The sequence below is a fragment of the Melospiza melodia genome, chromosome 5 (assembly GCF_035770615.1).
Source record: "Melospiza melodia melodia isolate bMelMel2 chromosome 5, bMelMel2.pri, whole genome shotgun sequence".
Lineage (NCBI taxonomy): Eukaryota > Metazoa > Chordata > Aves > Passeriformes > Passerellidae > Melospiza > Melospiza melodia.
The window spans coordinates 69,096,143-69,118,832 of NC_086198.1; the positions used below are offsets into that span (position 1 = coordinate 69,096,143).

A 22,690-nucleotide genomic window follows, 5' to 3' on the forward strand; every position below is an offset into this window, starting at 1 on the left:
CTGAATATAGGCAGGTGTAGGGGTTTTTCAGTTTGGGACAGCCTGCAATGCAGGAGTAGCACTGTAAGTTTAGCCTTTAACAAATCAGTTGAGTCACCTCATTGCTTTCAATAGTTGCATTTCACCGTTCTTGGTGTAGAGTGGTACTGAATAGATGCAGCTGATACATGTATTTACTTTCAAAAATGTTTTTTACTAGCATAACTTTTAAAAAGTTTTCTTCAACACCTATCCACTCCAAGACCTTTTCCCTAGGACTACTGTTAACTAGAGAAATATATGCAAGTCTGTATTTCAACAATCACCTCATGCCACCCCAAATATTATTATGCCCTTTGGGGAAGTATTTATTTTAATTTGCCTGCCTTTTGAATATGGGGTAGTCTCAGCTTAACTGAAGTGACAGATAAAGCAGTAGGTTCTGGTTCCAAGCTACCATGCCAAGTATTTGACTGGGAGGGAAAAATCCTAGATGCAAAGTAACAGACTACCCTTCAACTGAATTGATTATCCTTTGTATTTTTCAAATGAGAATACTTATTTCCAATATTGGGGGGTGAATATTTCTCCTTGACAAACTGGGAGGTGTGAGAACAGAATATGCTTCATTTCCTGCACAAATGTATTTTTACAAATTAAATATCATTCCCTGTCTGTGCTATCCCCCAACCTAAAGGCAAAACAGTACTGCAGTTGCAATTTACGGTAAATCAGATCCCTCTAATGTGCATTAGTCATGTTCCAAAAATACTGTTGGATATGGCTTGGGGAGACAGCCTAATTTAGTTAACTTGAACTGGGGCAATTCTAAGGAATTACAGCAGTGCAGCCTTAATAACATGGTAAGGACTGGTAAAAGTCTGTTAAAATGATGTATTTCCATCATAATGGCGAGCACATGAGATGGGAATAAGCTGTGTTGTTCTATGGAATGCATTTGTAATTCTTGCTCTAGTATATGAGGGAAAGGAAACCCTCTCATTCGCTTTCTCAAAAACATGCAATACCATTTCTGAAGTTCCTTATTCATAGAGTGAATCTCAATCTCTCAACTGTACCTGTCACAGAAGTTGGAAGGGTGTTCGACTTTTTTAGATGCTCCCTTCTTTCTAGTCTTGACACAGCAGTCTCAATTTTCTTCTCTCCTTCTTGAGTTGTAGATTTCTGCAGTGTGCTTGTTTTGCTGCTGCTACTTTTATTATCTGACTGATTACTTACAGCAGCCTAGAACAGAGAAGGAAAACTGCTAAATGAGAGTCTGTCATATAATGGGTACAAGTTAGAGATGACACACTTGATGCTTTCATTCATCACCTGTCCTTTCCGGCAAAGATTCACAACACCGATGCTTCTAAAACCAACAGTTATTAAAGACTCTAGAAAACCCACCACACAGTTTAATTTGTCATGTTGTCATTTCAGTAAAAATACTGAAGAGTTTGAGCCAGCCCTCCCCGTTAAATACAGCACTGAAACATAGTGTACATCTGTGGGCAGCTTCACACCCACTGCTGTTTTCTTCCATCAGTTGTCTATGTCTCAAGTTATGCATGCATCCATCAGAAATTAGGTTCTCATAACAAACAGCAAAATATATTTAGTTATCCACACACTCTGCCTTTTTGCCATCTTTGATACCTATATAGAAATCACTGTTTGTGCAGCTTCACTTTGGTACTGCAAGCAGAAAAGCTCCCCTCACTAATAGCCATGGAGAGTAAAAAGCTATTTGGAGAACAGGAAAGAGGTGATTGAATTCAGTGCCTGCTTTGGGTCTTTGGATGCATAATGATTGTTCATTTCTTTTGTTCATCTGTATTTTACCCAAATAGCACATGCTGCAATAAAAATAAATTCAGACCTTCTAATATTCACCCCTAATTGCATATTCCAGCTGTTATTCCCTAAGCATTAAAGGTTAACATCTCACGTAAGCTCTGAAAGAACCACATCGCACACAATTTTTCTGTGCCATCCCCTGCACAGTAGTTCTGCTTATGATTGTCATTAACTACCACCTGATACCCTCAGAGTTTACACTACAATTGCCAAACTATTCCACTGTATTTTCTCCTGGAGGTCTCAGTTTTGCAAGAGGGAACTCCAGACTTTCAGAATACTTGCTGTCATTTTAGCTTTTATGAAGTCTTACCAAACATAAAAAAAATATTCCCACATAACAACATTAGCTATAACAGTTATAATTATGGGCAGGTTTTCTAATGGGCAGGTTTCTAAAGATTGCTTACATTTTCTTTAGCCAGTTTCTCTGCTTGCTTTGCCTCTCTGGCTTGTCTTCTCTCTTCCCTTGTGGCTTGCTGCTCACGAAATCCCTTTTGCTTTTGCAGCGCTAATGTAATCCAAAGTGGTTGTGAAGTTTCCACTTTTTCCAACAATTTAGAGCCATCTACAGAGTGCCTGCTTTGAAGAACAGGCTTTTCTGAAAGAAAACATGACAAGAATTGATTGAGTAATGCACATCTCTTGTCTTGAGAAAACGCCTACAACTACCTTGTGAAAATTCTGGAGCAAAGCCCATTGAATGCCATGTCAGTCACAGACCTTTGCAGACTGCACGGCAAATCCTGAAACAGATTTTATGCCTCAGGAATAAGACCTAATTCAACACACTCACCCAGCTGTCCAAATTTATCCTTCTTTTTGTGTGTGAAAAAAAGAAATAAAAAGTCAGCAGTTCCACTCAGATACTGTTTTAGAAGTGTCCTGATGTTTGAAAAATTCAAGAATGAAAAAAAATGGGATTTCCCAATGAAATGCTGAATTTCTGCCTTGGTTTTTTGAGTGTCCTTACTCTGAAAGGGTAATTTTCCCTCTTGTACAAAATACCATTTCAGCACACAGGGGCTTTCAACTCTCTTCTGAGGAGACATTATGGCTACTCTAATTGTTTTCATCACTGAAGACTGCCTCTGAAACACAGACTGCTGTGCCCAGCTGTATTGCTTAAATAAAGAATTTGCCCACAATAAGGGGACCTACATCTTAATATTTTTTAAGCTAGATAACATTTCCTTAAAAAGAGAAGCAACAAAATGTAGATTTTAAAAATTACACCATCTGCTCTGATGACACCATTATCCACGGACCACAGAGTCCGTCACTTGACTCACTAGAGGCAGAGGTAACATCTCTGCCAAGGAAAAACACACACACACACACACACACACACACACACACACACACACACACACACACACACACACACACACACTACTGTTACCTCCTTGAAATTAATTTTCTTAAGTAGTTTGCACTGGTCACACTGAATTTATGGGCTTCTGAATTAAATTGCCAGGTAAAAATTATAACTTAAGACTAAATGTCTTCCTCTGGACCTCCAGTATCTCATTTTGGAAATGTAGACAATAACTAAATTTGCTTTGAGAAATACATACCTTTTTTCAATGGCTCAGGCTTTTTGTCATTTTTTTCTCTCCATGGAATACTTAGAGATGGGAAAAATGACTTCTTTTCTTTGACTTCTTCCTCTTCATTTTTGTAGTCATTGGATGGTATGGCTTGGGCTGCATTTGCTCTGTCTTCCTTTCTCCAGCCACCTTCTGATTCAGCTTTAGCCACCCTTTGCCCCAGCATTTCAGATAGGTTTGATCTGTTCATTTTGGAGAGAGGAGATGATGGTGGGGTCTGGCTGGTGGGCTTTGGAGCTAAAGCAGGTTTCTGTGGGACCAGGGTCTTGTATGCAAGTTTCTCATGAGCAGATAGAGCACTCTGGCTGGTGGCTGGTGTGCCCACAGGTGCTGAAAACTCCACCACAGTAACTGAAGACTCTTTTAAATTACCAGGGAGGTTTGCTCTCCCAGTGCCAGGAGAGGTACTTTCTTGTGAAGTAAAAACAGAGGATTCTTTCTCTCCTTCTGTTGAGGTAAGTGGGTCAGGCACACCATCAAAACTGTCTCCTGCACTGTATCTTTTCTTTTTCTTTTGCTCTACCTGTTGATCATAATGAAAACGTAAAGAGTAGTTTGTCCTTCGTAACTTTATCCCAAAAGGAGAAACATTTTCTTCTCCATTTGGTGATGGTTTATCTGCTTTTTTTGTGCTGTTATTCTGCTGATTTTCCAGAGCGTTGGGAAGTTCTGGCTGGGGTAATTCCTTCCCCATAGAATGTGGAAAACTTGGAACAAGGAATGATGGAAGATCTTTTGCAAATTTACAGCCTTCAGTGTTGTCTGTCACTTCCCTATGAGTTTCCATTTTCTCTTTAAGCTTTTCAGCTAAGTGATCCTTAAAAGTGGAAACTACATCCTCCTTCGAATCAGCAGATGAGCCAGTGGTTCTCCCCACAGCCACTGTTTCATTGCCTTTTGCCACATTTACACTCTCAGTATCTGAATTGGTTTTTGAAGCATCTGAAAATTTCTGCCATGCTGGTGTTATTGAGAACTTTGCATTGGCAGAGAGGGTTTTCCTCAAGTTGCCATGGGGAGCACCGCGTCCTCCTCGGGGTGTCCAGTCATCACTGTGCCTGCAGGCAGTTCCTCGGTCTCTCTCATTATATTTGTTGTTTTCTGCATTCTTTAGGATCCTGGAGCGGATAGAGGCCCACTCAGCCAGTACAGCCTGGTTGTTCAATGCCTCTTGTGCGTGTTTCATTTTACTGCTGCTGGGTTTGGGATCCTGTTTTTTTCTCTCGGACTTCTCTGGAGAGGGAATATCCACAGTTTTCCTCTCTTCTGTTAAGCCAAGTAATGATTTGCAAGCCATGTCCTTAATCTGGTTCAAGTTCACTGCTGTGCCACACAGCTGCGCTCCGGTAACCAAAATAGCTGTGTGGGGTACACACACAGATGATGGGAGGGAATGAGAGCCCTTACTGGTAGTGTGCACCCTGCAGTCTTTGACAGATGGAGAAGAGAGTCCTGCTCCTTTGATGGGCATAACAGGACTCAGATTTACTTTCTGAAATATGATCTGTTTATCTCCAGAAGACACTTGAAATGTGAAGGGTCTGGATGCCATTTGTCTTTCATCTACTTCTTGCCACCGAAGTTCTTCCCCTATGCGTTTTTGCTCCTGAGCCTCAACTTCCTTTTTCAGTTTCTGGGCTAGCATTTCTTCTGCTGTTTTAGTTCCTTTTTCTGGCTGTTTGACTTTTTGGAAACTTGATCCTTCTTGGATCTTCTCCTCTGCTGGATGCCGAGCAGCCCCTCCAGCAGAACACAACTGATCTTTTTCCTGTGGCTGTTCCAAGGATTTTTCTTGTTTTGGCTGAAGATTTTGTCCTTCTGTGTCTACCTTCTGCTCATGTCCATTTTGTTCCTTTTGCTGTTTCAGTTCATCTTGTAGTACACAGTCTGAACTTTCCATGTGCATTTGTTTTGTGAGTTTGTGTTTCCTCTGCTCTTCCCGTTTCTTTTTCTTGTCTGTCACTTGCTGGGGTTGTTCCTTCTCTGTCTTTTCTTTCTCCTTCAAATGCTGTCTTTGTTCCTCCTGTTTCTTCTCTTGTTTGAGGCTCTCAGGCTCTTTCTCCTGCTTTAGTTTTATTTCAGCTTCTTCAAGCTCTTTCTCTTCTAGTTCTTGTTGCTGTATTTCTTCCTTATTTTCTTTCTTGAGCTCTGTTTGTTCCTCCAGCCAGTTTCTTTCTTCTTCCTTTTGACTCTCTTTTTCAGTCCCATGTTGCTTTAATTCTTTTGGTGCTTGTCTCTTCTGCTCCTCCAGCTCTTGTCTCTGTTTCTCCTCCAGATCCTTGTGCTTCTGCTCTTCCCATTCCTGATGCTTCTGCTCCTCCAGTTCCTGATGTCTCTGCTCTTCCTGTTCCCGGTGCTTCTGCTCCTCCAGCTCTCGTCTCTGTTGCTCTCTCTGTTCCTGGTTCTTCGCTTCCTCCTGCTTTAGTCTTTGCTGTTCCTCCCTTTGCTGGTGTTGCTGCCTGTCCAGCTCTCGTCTCTGATGCTCTTGTTGTTCCTTGAGCTTTTGTACTTCCAGCTCTTGTCTCTGTTGCTCGTCCTGTTCCTTGAGCTCCAGCTCCTCCAACTCTCGTCTCTGTTGTTCCTCCTGTTCCTTGAGTTTCTGCACCTCCAGCTCTTGCCTCTGTTGCTCTTCTTGTTCCTTGAGCTTCTGTTCCTCCAACTCTCGTCTCTGTTCCTGCTGTTCCTTGAGCTTCTGCTCCTCCAGCTTTTGTCTCTGTTGTTCCTCCTGTTCGTTGAACTTCTGCATGTACAGCTCTTGTCTCTGTTGTTCCTCCTGTTCCTTGAGCTTCTGCACCTCCAGCTCTTGTCCTTGTTCCTGCTGTTCCTTGAGCTTCTGCTCCTCCAGCTCTTGTCTCTGTTGTTCCTCCACTTCCCAGTGCCTCTTCTCCGCAAGGTTTTGTCTTTGTTGTTCCTCCAACTCCTTCTGCATCTGCTTGTCCAGCGCTTGCCTTTTTTCAGCCTTCATCAGTCTTCTTTCTTCTTTATGGCATGTTTGCTCTTCTATTTTCAATGTCTCTTCTTCAAGGAGGTATTGCCTCCTCTCTTCTTCACAGCATCTTTTTTCCTGTTCTTTTTGCATCTCCTCAAGTTCTTGGCACCTTTTTTCTTCCATTTCTCTTTGTTCTTCCATTTCTACAATCTGTCTTATCCTTTCAGCTTCAATGATACCCAAGTGATCTTCAATTCTTTTTTCCTCTGCCAGCTGAAGCTGCTTCTGCTCATCTCTGTCCTGGATTAGCTTGTCTGCTGTGAAGCGTCCATTATAACCTGGGTATATGTCCTCATACAGCTGAGTTTCTAGGTCCTCTGGCTCAAATTCTGTTATTGTTAAACTTTGTGATCCCTAAAATTGGAGACAAGTTTGGAGTTACTGAACATTGCCTGTTGGCTTGTTATCCTTCACAGTGAACCAAGAGTTGCAAATGCAAAAAAACCCCAATTTAAACAGTGATTGAGATGAGCCAACATATCCCACCCCAAGTTATGGATTACATCATCATAGATCCTATGTCTCTCCCCTATTCCAATGATAGCCTTTAAAAAAAAGAAAACATCCCGAGAGTGACAGCAGTATAACAACAAATATTGAATCACTATTTGGTGTTCATTGGGACCTGCCATTTTAAATTAGCAGAAGCCCAAGGAACAGAGCATGAGTTTCATATGCCTATTCTTCTGCTACTTAGAACTCCATCCTTTAAGCCTGAAATAATTAATGCCTTCTTAGAAGCATTGTTTTGCCAGTTCTTTAATTTCAAATTTGATACTTGCAGAGACAGAGCTGTTGCCTGCAGAGAAAAGCTCTGCAAAGCTAGCCAGGAAAGAACACTCCTCAGGGAAACACAATTTGCTTTCTTTTCACAAATCCTGAGCCAGGATATCTTCCTCATTAGCTGTGCTGAGACTCCAGTGCTATTGTAGGAACCGTGGGAACATGTATGGATAGCACAGCCAGAGTTTCCCAGGAATACTGCTCTGTTCTGCACCTGAAGAGTGCTTCTCTTTGGAAAACAGCTCAGGTAATGTCCTGTCCAGCCATCATTTGTTGAGCCATCGTTTGGCTCCAGTTAACCATTGTATAAACAAGAGGTTTAAATTTAATTTCTTCATTACAAAAGTGATAAATGCAAGTACAGTGGTGCAGAAGTGGCCTCTCCTGAGCCCTGTGTAATTGAATACTCTTGTCCCATTTACAAGAACTAATAAGATGTTAGGATAAAAATCAAAACAGATGTGCAGTAAGTGCACAAAGCTACAACTTTATATTTCTCTCTACAGCTGCTGCAAGAGCTACATTGCTTGAGTCTTATTCCTTCTTATAAGGCAAAGCTATTATCCCTGTCAGAATCCATGCCCAATTGAGAGAATCTGATTTTCTTCCCAACCAAATTTTGCACCATCTGATTGCCTATATCAGAGCAGCATTAACAGCAGCACATATCTTTAGACTTTTATGACCTAAAGTTTTTACTAGAAAAACTAGAATCAGAAAACTCTCATAATGTAAAATCCTAGTAGAAGAACTTCAGGATTAATTAGTAGTTGTCTCAACTGGCAATATGAAAACTTTTTTGCATCTTCTCTCCAGCTAGGGTTTCAGGTAAATAACAGTGTTAATCAGATCCAAGTCCTCTGCCTATAGATCCTGGTACACTCATTTATGGTTATTTTGTACCCAGTTTCAAAAGTAATCTCCCTCCCTCTCGCTGTTTGGCCAGTCATTTAATACCTTTGTCAATCTCTTGTGCTGTCTTGACATCCTCTGCTTTTTTGGCTTCACTGACAGTTTGTGCTTAGCTGCACTGTTGTCCAGACGAGCAAGAGCCTGAGGAACTGAATCCAAATTGATTGTTTCGATTGTGCCAGAACAGGAAAACTGCCTTTTTGGCCGAGCTGACTTCATTGGAGTGAGCTGTTTATATCACAAACACAAGAAATCATTATTAAGCTATTTGTACCATTAAATAAATAAATACGTAAATAAATAAATAAATTACACACACACACACACATGCATCTTTGCAGGTTTGAATTCAAAAGAATTATTAGAAGAAAAAATTAGAAACCTTGGCTTTTCATTATACAAATTACATACTTCGGACATAAAAGTTGCAGTTCTAATATTTTCCTATTTTCAATACTACATATTTTTATAGTTTTCACATAAAAATTACTTAGATGATTCTACTGAAGTTTTTTCACAGTTTAAATCCACTCTGAACTTGTTGGGAATGGGAAAGGCACAGGCAAGGTTTTAAGCAACATCAAACCCTGGGACATTTTAAAGTTTGCTTACAGGGAAAAATAATTTAAATAATTTAGATTTAGGCAGAAGTAAATCAGATTGACTTATCTCAGCTTCATAATAGAACAGCTACAGAGCTGTACTCTCTGCATGGGAGATGACTGCAGCATTGGATCTCTGACTGGCACAGTGCCTGTGGAAAACCTTCCCTCCAGAGCCCTGTGGAATTGTCCAAGACAGCTCCAAACAGCAAAATACTAAAGAAAGGCAACATTGGCTTTGATGGGTGCTTTATTTCTTGTGCCATTCAAATACTTGGGTTCAGAAAGTGCAAATATAAGCAAATGGATTCAGTGAGACTCTTTTCGTGAATAAATAGTGGAACTGTATGTCTAGGCATGTAAGAATGAGCCTGTCATCTGTCTCTTCCATAAGTCATCAAACTATCATCCCAAGACTTGCATTTGGCATAACACAAATGGAAAAAGAAGACAGAGAAAAAAAAGGGGGGGAAACATCTTCTGTAAGGAAAGAAATCACATACATTGTTTTCAAGACAGCTCTGTAATCTTCTGAGGTTAAACATATGCTAATCAGGGAACCAATTACTTAAAAGCTGAGGGAACATTTTGCATATGCTTATTGAATTACATGCAGGCATAACAAAGTATTAGAAGTACTTATGAAAATTATGACTCTGTGATTAATACATCAAATAGAGGAATGCTGCAAGACTGGCAGAGATTGGGTTCTGCTGTTTCCTGCAATCAGCTCTTAAGATTTCTCAGTCTTAGTTATTGCCAGCTCCAAAAGTGCACAGCATTCACAAAATATTGGATGATCAGTCAAACAATGTATGAAAACAGAAACTGTCAGGCTTCTAATATCTAAAATTAGAATGTAACTCAGTGCAAACCAAGTATGAAAGTTTTTTTACCTTTTCCTCCATTTCATATCCTGTTCCAAGAAAATTCATTTTTCTCAAGAAATCTGGAGTGTCAGCAGACTAGAAAAGATTACCACAAACAAGTATTAAAATAGAAAAGATCAATTCATTATGATTCAAAGGACTTGTGAAATCATGTATGTTAGGATAGGATTCTTCCATCTTTCCTATCCCTTCAGGACTGATGGATAAGCAATTCTTGTTCCTACATGCTCTGAGCTTGGCTTCACTGCTCCTTGAATCACTGCACTACAAAAAGCAAAACATTCAGGCTTCCTTAACAAGATAATCAGTTTCCAAAACAAAAGAAAGAGTGCAACTTTGTAGGATTTTGATCAGGTCTTAATGATTTTATTTTCTCCTAACTTACATATAAGGAAAAAAGATACTAGCCTGTTCAGGCATTACCTGTGCTGCAAGGAGTTTCAACTCCATGTTCTTGATGACTCTTTTTAGAGAGCCAACAGACCCCCAGAGCCATGGAAGCCTGAAGAACCAGGACTCTTTAGCTACTGTCCCTCTCCAAGCCATCATGGTGAGGAATTGTCAAGGCACAGGGCTTGAAGAAACATTCATCACAGCCAGAAACATTGGGGTGTTTACTATCATGGTATTACTTCACAACCTAATGTGTGCTGGGATCCCATTACACTGCGTGGTTGTTAATATCAAGGCTAAATGCTCAGCTTCACAACTACAGGTTAAATTAACCCAGAACTCTTGCTACCAATCCACGTTACTCGTTGGGAAAATCAGAAGTCACAGAGTATCGCAGGAAATCTGTACAAAGTAGAGCAGATCTATGTGGTCCTGGTCACCAATTTTTGATAGGAGCCACCCCATCCCCCAAGACCTATGCAGATACACATGCCAAGGAGTTACAAGGCCAGCAGATGAGACAAGAGCAGAAAGCAGGGAAGCTGCCATGCACCAGAATTCTCTGATAACACAGGTAATTAGTAGTGTGCAGAAACAAAAGGAAAGTACCGTGTGCTCTGGCTGACACTATCCATGGAAAATTGTTTTGTTTGTGTCTACAAACTGCCTCTGAGCAGGGATAGATGCTTCTTCAGTATTTGGAGGAAGAATTGTGCAAGGGATCTTAATTTTGTTTTGAAAACTTGATATTTTAAAGAGTAGCTGGAAAGAACTGAATTTCTCCCTTTATGTTACATAAAAACACTCTAGCAGGTTTTAGTGCTTGAACTATTGTGTCCTTTGAGCTGCAAGTCACCAGGTGACACTAGGGTCTCCTGCAGGACCCAGGAAGAAGGCTGTCTGCAGACAATCTGTGTTTATCTCAAACACAGGCTCTCCCAGCACCAGGGTAGAGACAGTGCATTGTCAAAACCTGTCCACAGTCCCACTGCATGCTTTGTGCTCTGAGACACAGGGGATGCTCTTGGTTCACCTTACCTGATCGCACCAGAGGGAGTACTTGCTAGGCAAAAAAAATTATACCTTAATTTGGTTTAATTTTTATCTTTCCAGATCACAAAGGGAGATGTGTGAGTGTGCAGATCCTACCCAAATGCCCGACTCCCTGGCAGATTGAGCCACAACCATGAAAGAAGTGGTCACAGAGGACCTGTTGTCCATTAAAGACTAATGAAGAATTTAGGCCAGCTCAGCCACAAATGTCCCTTCAGTGTGTTTGGCTGAACAAAGGCATGGGCTGCACAGGGCCCTTGCTGCCTTGGCCTTTCACACAGCCAGCATGAGTGTGAGTGACATGAGTGCAGGCTCATGCCCTGGTGCCCCAGGATCCTAAAGGCCATGTGTACGTACTGGGTGCTGGATGCCTTTCCCAAGGGTTCCCAGGCACAAAGCCAGCCCCCTGGCAAGGAAGGTTGTCACTGTACTTCTTTCTGCCATTACAGCAACACACTCAACCAGTCTTGCCTTAGAGGCTTTCCAGAGACCTTTCCTCACTCACTGTGTTTCTTCAGTGTCTGAAAAAGACCCTTCTGGACACCTAAATGCCCACAGCATCAAAATCTCTATGAATAATTTGAATAATAATTTGAATTATACTGGAAGTTAGATTTTAGGAAGCATTCAAAATGCTTCTCCCCCTTTTTCACCTTTGGTTCCTGTCCTTGAGAAATATGCGTACTCTAAGACCTAGGATTTTACAGGCTTAGGCTTCACACACCTCTCATTTTGAAATTATTTTCCTTTTTGGTATTTGATGCTGTGAACAACTATCCTTGCTGGGAAGTCCATACTTTAAAATGTTTTCTGTATTTGAAAAAATACCTGTGTTCTAGCTACGCTGGAAGTAATGTCTGCACTGCTGGAAGCTCAGAGCAAACACTCAAACCAGTAATTCTGTGTGACCTGGCTCAGGATGCCAGGAGCATGCTTCCCACCAGGCCAAGAAGCACCAGCTGAGAGATCCCTCCCATGTAAAACAGCCCACTGAGCTCTGCTACGCCTCACTGGAAACATCTGCTATGCCTCAGTGGAAACATCTGCTACACCTCAGTGAACTTTGCTGCTTTAGCACTGCTCCAGTGCCATGGACACGTCAGTGTGAAGGGCTTACTTTATTACTGCAGTCTGAGATCACAGTGTCCTGCTGGGCCTCAGTCTCCATGGGGCTGCTGAGCAGTGCATCGTCTTCTGTACTGGCATTTGCTTCCCCCATCGTCCTTGCAGAAATTGTCATTTGTGGAGGCTGCCCAAATTTTATATTTTTGGCCAACTGTTGCTGAAAAAACAAGAAAAATAAAACAAACAAACAAAATAGGTATTTATATTACAAGCAAAACAAGTCAAGTCCAGCTAGTGCCCCTTCTCTGCCTGAAAGCTGCACAGACATATTCTGGGTAACTTCTGAATCTAGACCAAAAAAAAAAAAACAAAACCAAAAAAACCACCCTGAGGCTTACATTGTTGCAACATGGTGGGCACTCTTTCTTCTTTCTCCCCACAAGGAGACTAAAGTGAGGAATTTACTACATGGCTTCTGATTTTGGATGATCAATTCAAGTTCTTGACAATCTTGCCAACTTTGAAAATTTACTGTGAGTTTTAAAACACTCAATCTTTTTCTAAATCTATGTTCTAGGTTAAAACTTTGTTTATAAAAGCTAATTATGAAGCCTTATTGTTGTGAAGCTTAAGCTTATGAGAAAAGTGTATAGTGAGAAACTAAACTAACCCAAAAGGCAACCTTTTTCTTTTCTAGCCTGCATCTCATGCATTTGTATTTCTAAAAGGTATCCTTATTGTAATGTTTAATCATGAGTTTTAAATGCTAAGAGTTTGGCACAGCCCTGCCTTAGAGAAGCAAATTCTCAAAACAGGGGAAACCCAGCTCTTTTAAATGCTTGCTCTCATAGGAAGAATATACAAACTCATGTCTGCTCATGCTCACAAACACTGCCACTCACTGCTGTTGCACAAAGAAGTTTAGGCAGGGGACATGCAAGAGATGCATGGATGGATGGATGGGTAGATGGATGGATAAAAAAAGCTTTCCCACCATTTATTTTCCATGTTGAAGCAATCTTCTGTCACGGGTTACAAGGAAGTACTCTTGAATTACATCAAGCATAAGATTAATAAAATAAGAAGCATGTACTAAGTGTCCTCTAGCAGGGTGAATTAAAGGAATTACAGCCCTGGCTACTGCACAGACATGTACCATACAGACTTTGAATGTGAACTTTTTGCAAAATAGAGAAGAAGTTCTCTAGAAGGAGCAAATGGAGCAAGGAACATTTATGAATACATTCTTTTCCGGAAATATTTCAGAGAATCATTCTCAATTAGGAAGGAAGGGACTGTGGAGTTATTTTCCTGCTTTTCTGTTTTTCAAGGACAGAAAATTCTCCAAAGGGGATCTCCCATTTTTGTCTTGCGATACTATGAACAAGTAATTCAACTGTGCAGCTTCTATTCAGGGGAAATGTCAGGTACTTACACAGTACCCTAAGAGAAGTTCGCTGCTGAGAGCTGTGGAAGATTGGAGTAGATAGTAGGTAAAACAAAGATTTTTTTTTTTTTCCCCCTATAGCATAGAATCAGTAACACAATGCACATGTGAGGATTTGTTAAGGAAAGGTATCCTCTAAAGGAATTCAGGTCAGATTAGCCTTTCTTGCCATAGTTCCCAGTGGGCTAGACTCTTATATCAAGTTCATCCATACTATCCCAAAAACATTAACAGTTTTCTGTACTGAACCATTAAAACAAAAATTACATGCAGAAACTCCTCATAGTCAGGTTATTAAACTAGAATAGCTTTTCTCAGTCTCCTCTCTGAGTCAGTAATTTATGCCCATTTGAATTTTGGCAGAAAGTAGTGAAATTTGAATCGTAAAGCATTTTAGCATAATGGGCAGCTCTGAATGGCAAACTTTCATTCCCACCTGGATTACTGGCATAATCTAAAGGCAAGGGTTTCACCAGGTCCATGCAGGCTTTTGTGTTAGCAGTGCAGCTCTCTGACTTGAAATCTCACATGCTTCCATTGTGTACATGGGAGCTGGAAGGGGCAAAATGCTCTGTATGAGATCATGGGAGGCCTTTAATTCTGCTCTACTCCTGCAGGCCTTCTAAATATTAGAATCAGGATAAAGTAATTTCAGAAAAAAAATCTTAATTTGATAATGTATTTTCTAAGTTGAGATTGCTCTTTTCTTCTTCCTAAAGTCCTAGACAAATAATTCTCCTGGGCAGAAAACTGGAACTATCAGCATTGCTGACCAACCACTAGGAAACTGAGGATCTATTCATGGTGGGAACATGCACACGTTAACATTGCTTGCAGTGTGTTTTGGATGATGGGATGGTGTGCTACCCTTTTGATCTTCTGACAAGTTCTTGATGTAGGTGTGTGTGCAGTGCTTGGGGGGAGTTTGGTGGTGGGGCTGTAATGGAGAAAGGTCTATGCTTGAAACAGAATGGCCTTTTTAATTGCCATCAAGGGTGCTTGAGGGCTCTGCAGTAACAATGTGTTTTTCTGTATATATAAGTTATTATAAAATGTTATTATTATAAAATGCTATTTTCCTGATATTTCCAAGAAATATACTATCCTCAGCATTAAAGGACTGTACACAGTCGTGATTGTTCTTTGGTTATGTTTTTTTTTTTAATTCTTTCAAAGCTTTAAAAGTTTGTTTGCTCAGACTGGCATAAATTAGTTTGAAGATTGAGGAATAAACTCTAGTAACCTCACCCTTCCAGAACAGAAGGTGGTTCTCTGTATTATTTATTTGTTGGCCTATTTTATCTTGATTTATCTTAAAAAACAAAAAGCTCCGCTAGTAGTTTTCCATTGGCCAGTTTCTTTTGGTGCATTCTAATCTCTAAAGCTGACACTAAATACCAAATGAGCAAATGTCAAAATCTCAAATACTTCATGGTAACTACTGAGCAAATTTATTCTTAATGCTTTTAGAGAGTAATGCTAAACCTGCTTCTTGGTCTTCTTTAGAATGTGCTTATAATGTAATGCAATGCAATTACCCTCTCAGAAAAATTCCACACTGATGCATTTTCAACCTGGTCAATCATAAAAATTCTAAAAATGCATCATCCATAAAAAAAAATGAAACCCCCACAAATTTTACTTGGGAGAACACTCAAATAGTCTCACCCAGAAATGGAAATACACCAATTTTAGATGGAAGACCTTTGAGAAGAGGCCATAATCCCTGAAAAGGAGCATCTGCTTTAAATTTCTCAAAAGTTTCAGTTAGACATATATTTCTGAACACAAAAGTATAAATCCTCTGTAGTTAAGAATTCCCTGTGATGACAGTGTGTGGATGATTGTTGCCTAAAGAGGATTATTTGCAGTGCCAGTCATTAGAAGTTGCAGGCATTGCATTTTGTTCTTCTGCCATTGCACAGTTGTGGCTAAACAGCCTTTTGAAAATCTCCACAGATGCATACTGGGCATAGGACATACAGCCAAAGGACCTTGCTCTCTCTTGGTTTGTTCAAGAAGACTTGTAATCTAGCAGCCAGAAGCCACCATCTTGCTCTGAAATCTGTCAATGGGAGCAGAAGCAAACAGATAAACTTTCTGTGCCTGCACCTCCCACTTCCAGCCTTATCAACTCCAGTGGGCATTCCTGGTCCCTCAGTTTGCAGCCAGGGGACAAACATTTCCACAGGACTTACAAACCCTTCTCAGCACCAAGACAGCTCAGCTACCACACACTACCTATACCATGGAGCAGGGGCTGGAGGCACCACACACAGGGGAGCGTTAGGACGAGATCCAAGCCAAGTTTACCTCATCCTCATCCACTTTTTTTTTTTCCCTGGAAGATTCATGAAATTTCTATAAGATTCTTGATAGTTTTTCTATTCACACACAATCTGGCTGGCTTTCAGTGTGACAGTAAGGTCTGCACAGGTCTGCACATCCAATACAGACGAATAAATGCTAGGAATTTAGAAAAATAATTTTAAGTTTATATTCATCCAATTTTTAAAATCTTTCTTGGTAACTGGACCATGACACAATCTCACTTCTATTTCATGCAAAATAATTTGCTAAAATGTGATACTACTTAGCTGACACCAGCTTCCCACTAATACTTAAGGAATAAAGCTCCTAAGTAAAATTGTTCTGCGTTGTCTGGCACCTGCAGCTAATAATAAAAAAAGCCCAGACTTTCAAAGTACTCTTTGCATTTGCATAGGAAATGCCACAGAACAAGTTTTCCATATTAATTGGCAAAGAGCCCAGACCAGGCTGTACATCTCCTCTCTCACTCCCATTTGGCTCCTCTTCTGTGTACATGCCTACTTGTGTGTCTGTTGGATTCAGGCCCCTGAAACTACATCACTCTTAGGGCTTTATGCCTGGACTGAATCCAAAACTGGATCTGCTGAGCTGCTTGCTCCCTTCAGTTATAAACCATTAAAACAGAGTGTACTATTCCAGCTGATTCCATTCAAACAAGGCTTACAAGAAATGCTGGTCATAGTTCCCCTTCAGCTCAAAGATCTACTCTTCATATCTGCTTGCAATCCCTAAATATAATGAAACTTAATTGAAATTAAGTTTTCTAGTTATATATAAATGGAAAACAATGACTTAATTAAGTGTCCTAAAAAGAGGCACACTGTTGAAATTCCACTCGATCCTGTACAGTCTCTCAGAATGATCCAAAAATCAAATGCCTTGGGAATACATAAGAACAGGGTGAGCCTATACTGAGCCCATATTTGTAAATGCTCCAATGATTTGTGGCATCTGAGGAATTTTTATACAGTTCAACTTTGCTTAAAGAAATATCTGTTTTGATTTGGAAGTATTACTGGTTTCAACTGTTGCTTATGTGTTCTCATGCTATGAAAGACTGAATAATTGTTCTTGATTAATTTTATCAATTCCACTCATGATTTTAAGGCATTTTATCATATTCTCTCTTATAATTTCTTTTCTAGGCTCAGAAGAGAGTTCACCTAATTCATGCTGAAGTATGGAAGTGAGTCCACTTCTTAATACAAACATATCTGCAGCATATCCAGACAAATCAAATACCCCACATAAGCTTTTTTAAAATCAGGAGAGAATAAACTGGAAAGCATCATGTGAAAAGTTATATTGGTATAGCTTTAGAAAATAATCCAAGGAAAAAATAAACATGGAAACCTATAGAAAATTAGGAAAATAACAAGTATTAGCACTTATGTTTTGAGTACAAGGTGCAGGGAGGAAATTTTTCCACTCTCCATTGCTGGAGCAGCATGTGGTTAGGGGCATTACACTTGTAGAAACTTTTTGAGAGAGTCCAAAATAGAAAAACAGTGAAGGAGCAAACTCTACATGGGCCTCTAGAGATGTGTATTTGCAACAAATGCAGACATGAATGAAGATTTTGGTGCACAGTGGTGATGGATCACTTACACATACTCATGTGTAAAGAGAAGATTTTGTGGAGAGGCTTGAAGATACAGCATCTGTGGCATTTGTCACATCAGTCTCTCCTAAAGCAAAGCAGATGCACGGAAGGAAAATTTTCCTTCCTTGGAAAGGAAGCTCATTTTCAGGGATTACTATGATCATAGGAACAGGAGGGTCTGCCCAAGAAATGCTTCAATGATTTAGAAAAAATTGTAAATTCAGTTTATAAAGCAAAAAGAATTTTCAAATATGAGGAAAACAATTTGGTTGCAGTGGCACTAGAAAATATTGGCAACAAAGCAATTAATTGTAAGAAATACAAAGCTAGGCAATCATGAAGTGAAAATTCATTTCCAATTCCGAAAAATTCCCACCATCATGGTAAAAGATAATAGTTTTGAAGTTTGAAAAACAGCTTTGTATCTTTGTTGAGATCTGGGCAATAAGAAACAGAAGATACATTGGGAGTGGCTGGTAGAATACAGATGTGCAATGCACAGTGTGGGAAGCACTGGCTTGGTATTAGCTAAGATATGCTAATGACTAAAAGAAATGTAATTCAAAACTGTACATTTATAAGGTCTGACAAGGAGAAAAATATACAGGTCATTCAACATTACAAAATCAGGGAAATAAGAATTTTTAAAATATTCCTTTTGCATTTGACTGAGAAGTTTGGATTCACAAAGAATGTTACAGATAATTCATATCTGTATAATAAATAGATGCTTTATAGCTTTACAGAACAGAGAGGGTTTGTTTTAAACCACATGGCCACATGAAACAAAAAGGATGTAACCCAGTAGTTCCTAAAGGCCATAAGCCATATATCACAGTCAATCTTTAATATTTCTTGCAGCTGACTGCTGCAGCCACACATATGTCAGATGACCCAAGATAATTTCAGTGAAGGCAAGCAGTGGAGAACAAAGGCAGTAGCAGTGCCACACCATGGCATCATCACAGTAAGTGGGAAAGAACAGTGTAGATGCTTCAGGAAACCAATGTTTTAAACAAGCTTCTATTTTGCTTGCTGCAGTTTTTATGAGTGTGAAATAAAAACTCTCTTCTGTTCATTTGCTGACCATTTCTGTCAAATATCAGATGTAGGAAGAAGAGTCACAGCTACAAAATGTCAGGGAATTGTTTTAAGACACTTTGATGGGAGGAGAAAACCAACCCAGTAACCTCAGGAAGGGAAGGATGTAAAGTGAAGCTCCAAGAGTTGGGTTGTGGGGTTTTTTCTGACACACTGCTAGATTTACAGTTTAAACATTCCTTGTGTCTCACTCACAGCCCTGGATGACAAGTAAAGCAACAGATCCCCACAAACTAAAAGAGTTCAACATTAGGAGTACCAGTGCCTGTGTAGCACCTCTTGCTGGGAGCAGGTTCAGGCTGGCTTTCTAACCTGGATCTTTAAAATTAGGTAATGATAAATCACAGCAGTTCCAAAGAACAAGGAAAAGACTGCTTTTACAACACCAAATGGCATCAGCCAACACAAAATAACTTCAGGATACGAAAGGGCTGCTGGAGGTTTATGAGAGGCCAGGCTTTTCTCAGCCTGAGTTCTAGCACACAGTAAAACCTTTGAACATGACCAAATCTATTTACAGAAAGCATGATAAGATGAATACTGCCAATCTGAAAATCAATAAAACCAAATGAGAGCAATTCCAGAAAGATCTAATTTACCTTTCATGCATAATTAGAAAGAGAATTCCCACAACAAGCAGTTGAACCAGTGCACGGGCTGGCCAGCTGCCCAGATTACTACGGAGTTTGCACCATTACACAACATTTTTTGTGGGCTCATCAACACTCTTAAGTCAGCAGAAATTAAAAGGAAGAAGGAAGAAACATTTAGGTGATCCCCAGAATGAGATCCAGCACCATCAATATTAAATGGCTTGCATTGCTATTCTGACTTCCAAACTCTTTTCACCATGCTGTCTCTTAGGTTTGTAAGTGTGGGGACTTTTCAAAAAAAAAAAAGATTTAAGTTTTCCAGAACATTTTCTGTACTACCTCCAAAAAAAAAAATCCTGAAAAGGGTTAAAATCTGCAGAGCTTTTGACCTCCATCTGGAATGCAGCAAGTTTAGAGTCAGAATGGGGCATGGAATCATTGCAACAATTCTTTACTGAAGAGTACGTTGCCAGGTGAATGGGAACTGGAAGTGCTGTGCTTCCACCCTGACATACAAGCCTGGAAAAGCCACAGTAATGCTGGAGGCTGACCAGAATTGCCTTAAGGAGCAGAGAGCTCTTCAGAAGAGAGAACTGTCCTCTCTTAATCCACTGCTTTAAGAAATACAGATGTTCCCAGCTGAAATCCCAGAAAGATTTCAAAATTGATAGAAGGTGGGCAGCAATTTTTGAAGATACAAGAAGGTCCCTGGGCTTATTACAGGGAGGCTTTCCATGGGTTTACAAAAAAAAAAATCCATGGACATTTAGATGAATATATGACTGTTCTGTGTCAACATGTAAATGCTGAAAAATGTCATTTGCACTCCTTATGCCTTCCTTTTCTGAATGAATAAGTGGCTCTCACCACCATCATCAGAGTTAAAAAATTAATCTGGTATGTTACAGGCTGGGTTCCAGCTACACTAAAATGACAAAAATGACCTACCATCATTCAGTTTTAAATAGAAAGGCAAGCACATTTTTTACATCAAGCAGCTGAAACAATATTGTCCCTTAAAATACATGCAATTAACCACACTAAAAAAAGGCTTATGCAAAGATCATATGAGGAAGACAGTACCACTGGCTATTTATTTTGTGACTTTCAAGGGTGACATTTTGCTCTTATTTTCTTGATTTAGCATTTGCTCAGTGAACATGGTTGTTACCCACTGCATTAACTATACTTTTTCTCAAGTGGCTTAGTTTAGCAAAGGCGCAAATTTCCATTGAGAAATTTAAGCTGAGTTTTGATATGAAAGAAAACACCTCTGGGATGAAAACTTATTCAGAGTAAAGCTAGTATACAGAGACCAAGAAAACAAATCCAACAGATAGGGAGGGCACAGCTCCCTGAAAGAGTTGGTGGGCTTTGTAGGGCAGGCCCACATACCTCAGGTCTTTACCTGGAGTCAGCAGTCATTTGAAATATAATGGTTTCCAGCCTGGAAAACATCATGCACTGAATCTACCTGACCCAGGGAAATTTAAGCTGAAAAGCCAGCACAGGGGAATTGGAGATGTCCTAGTGTGGCTTCTGCTTCAGAGCTCATCCACAGTCAGCATGGCCAGCACTGTGCAGGTGCTCTGTCTGCTGACAGCACCGGGCAGGAGGCAGCAACAATTCCATCCTGAAGGTCGGAGCTGCCCAATTTCAGGATCTCTCACTTGCCAGGAAAGATGGATTGTGGGTGGACTTCAGAGGTAAGAGAAATCAATGGTATTTTGCTAGTCATCTTCAGGGTAACAGCACTTGCACAGCATTAAAAATTCATCAGCATTTTGACAGGATATGTCAGCACCCTGAACAATAAAGTGCAACATGTTTCTGAAGGACAGCTCTCACAAGGTCTAGAAAAGCATAAAGCTGGGAATCTTACAGATATACAGGGAGTAAAGCAAAGATTAGTTCTAGCACTAATGGAAGAGAGTTCTGGAAAAGAAAGGAAAATGGATCATATAAAGCTCTTTAGAAGCAAATACCCAAATATGTTGTTTATGCTTTGGAGAGATAAACAAATCCACCTTCCATGAAAACCATTGAAAGTGCAGTGAGAAAAAGGAGGAAAAAAAAGTAATACATATAAACATATAATTAAATTGCTTTTGCAAAGAAGTCTTATTTTGCATGCCATTCCCTGCCCTCAACACAACCTTCTTTTCTCTCATTACCACATTTGTAGGACTGAGGCATACAGATCAGGACATGCCAAAACCAGGAGCTCAATTCAGACGAGTCCTACAGGTGCAGATGTTTCTGCAGATATGTTTACAGCATCACTGCTGTACCTTTCAAGACCAAAACCTGGAATTTCTGCAGAATATTTGAATTACTTGCAATGGCTTTTGGCCAGAGAACTTAACATGGCTGAGAAACTCTCCCAAGGCTACAGGAAAAGCATCCCATCTTTATGCACATTTAACATGTTCTGGAGACCATTTTCCATCACATTTTAAATATTTTTCCCACTTGCAATTTCTTACCTGAAGAATTTTGACTTTTCCTAGAACGTTCTCCTGTGACATTGCTTGAATGGCCTGTTCACTCTCTGTTCTCCCATCAGGTATGAAAATACTGTCATGGGAAAAAGCTCGACTGCCCATAGAATAATGGGAGGATCTGTTAAAGAAAATGGTCAACAAGTAAGTAAGTGCTGCAATTCATTTATGAGAGTGACTCTTCATATCATAGTTGTCCTGCTGTATGGATTTCCCCCCCCACCTCTTGCCTTCTGCATAAAACCTTTGTACATTCTCAGTGGAGGGGTATCCAAACACTTTTGGTTTTCAAAAGTTTAATGGAGGTGCACAATTCCTTTATATACAGTCTTCCTCCTTGGAAGGACCTAGAGTTGGGTGTTTTTAATAGGAGTGTTGAGAAGTTCAACTGATTTTGCTTGTAAGCCTCAATTCTAACTGCTTCTTTCAGGATACAGACTAGATGGTGATGATGCACACCTTGCCAGACTGCATATCTAAGACAGTGCATTCATGCTTAGTGCCACAGCTTGGGAGTGACACACTGCCACTCCTGCTCAAAGAAAATGGCAGGTGCCAAGCAAAGGGAGATCTGTAACACAAAAAGAATTGTTACAGTGCAGGAAGCCACTTCCATAGAGCTGCCTCCTTTGGCTGATTACTCAGCGCTTCCTATGGCCATGAGCATGATGACACTGCCAATAAAAGGTTATCACCAAACTCCCAGACTGCCAAGAAGCTTGTTACACCAAGGTGTGTGTCCTTGATTAGCCACAAAGAGCAAGAAATGCCCGTGTGCTGCTGCTGCTAAACTGAGCACTGATGCCAAGGAGGAGGGTGTGTCACAAATGAACCTGTTATATGGCTCTGATTGAAGTCCACAGGCAAAGGCATGAAATAAAAAGGGGTTTAATTTACCAGAAATTATTCTAATGAATTTAATTGTAAGAAAACTTAGAATTAAAAAAAAAAAAAAAAAAAAAGGCTAGTAGTTTTGGG

The 22,690-nt window shown here is 40.1% G+C and overlaps 1 protein-coding gene across 8 annotated transcripts in view; it reads right to left on the reverse strand.

The window, feature by feature from the left end:
- The window catches only part of CRACD (capping protein inhibiting regulator of actin dynamics), a 130,207-nt gene that overhangs the window by 4,597 nt on the left and 102,920 nt on the right, over window positions 1–22,690 (reverse strand). For all 8 annotated transcript variants that reach the window (XM_063157227.1, XM_063157234.1, XM_063157226.1 and 5 more), the window contains 7 exons: window positions 21,698–21,833; window positions 12,189–12,353; window positions 9,632–9,700; window positions 8,179–8,361; window positions 3,417–6,792; window positions 2,250–2,440; window positions 1,059–1,224 (listed from right to left, as the gene is read on the reverse strand). In XM_063157227.1, coding sequence (XP_063013297.1) covers window positions 1,059–1,224; window positions 2,250–2,440; window positions 3,417–6,792; window positions 8,179–8,361; window positions 9,632–9,700; window positions 12,189–12,353; window positions 21,698–21,833 — 4,286 coding nt within the window. The remainder of the gene's footprint in view (window positions 1–1,058; window positions 1,225–2,249; window positions 2,441–3,416; window positions 6,793–8,178; window positions 8,362–9,631; window positions 9,701–12,188; window positions 12,354–21,697; window positions 21,834–22,690) is intronic.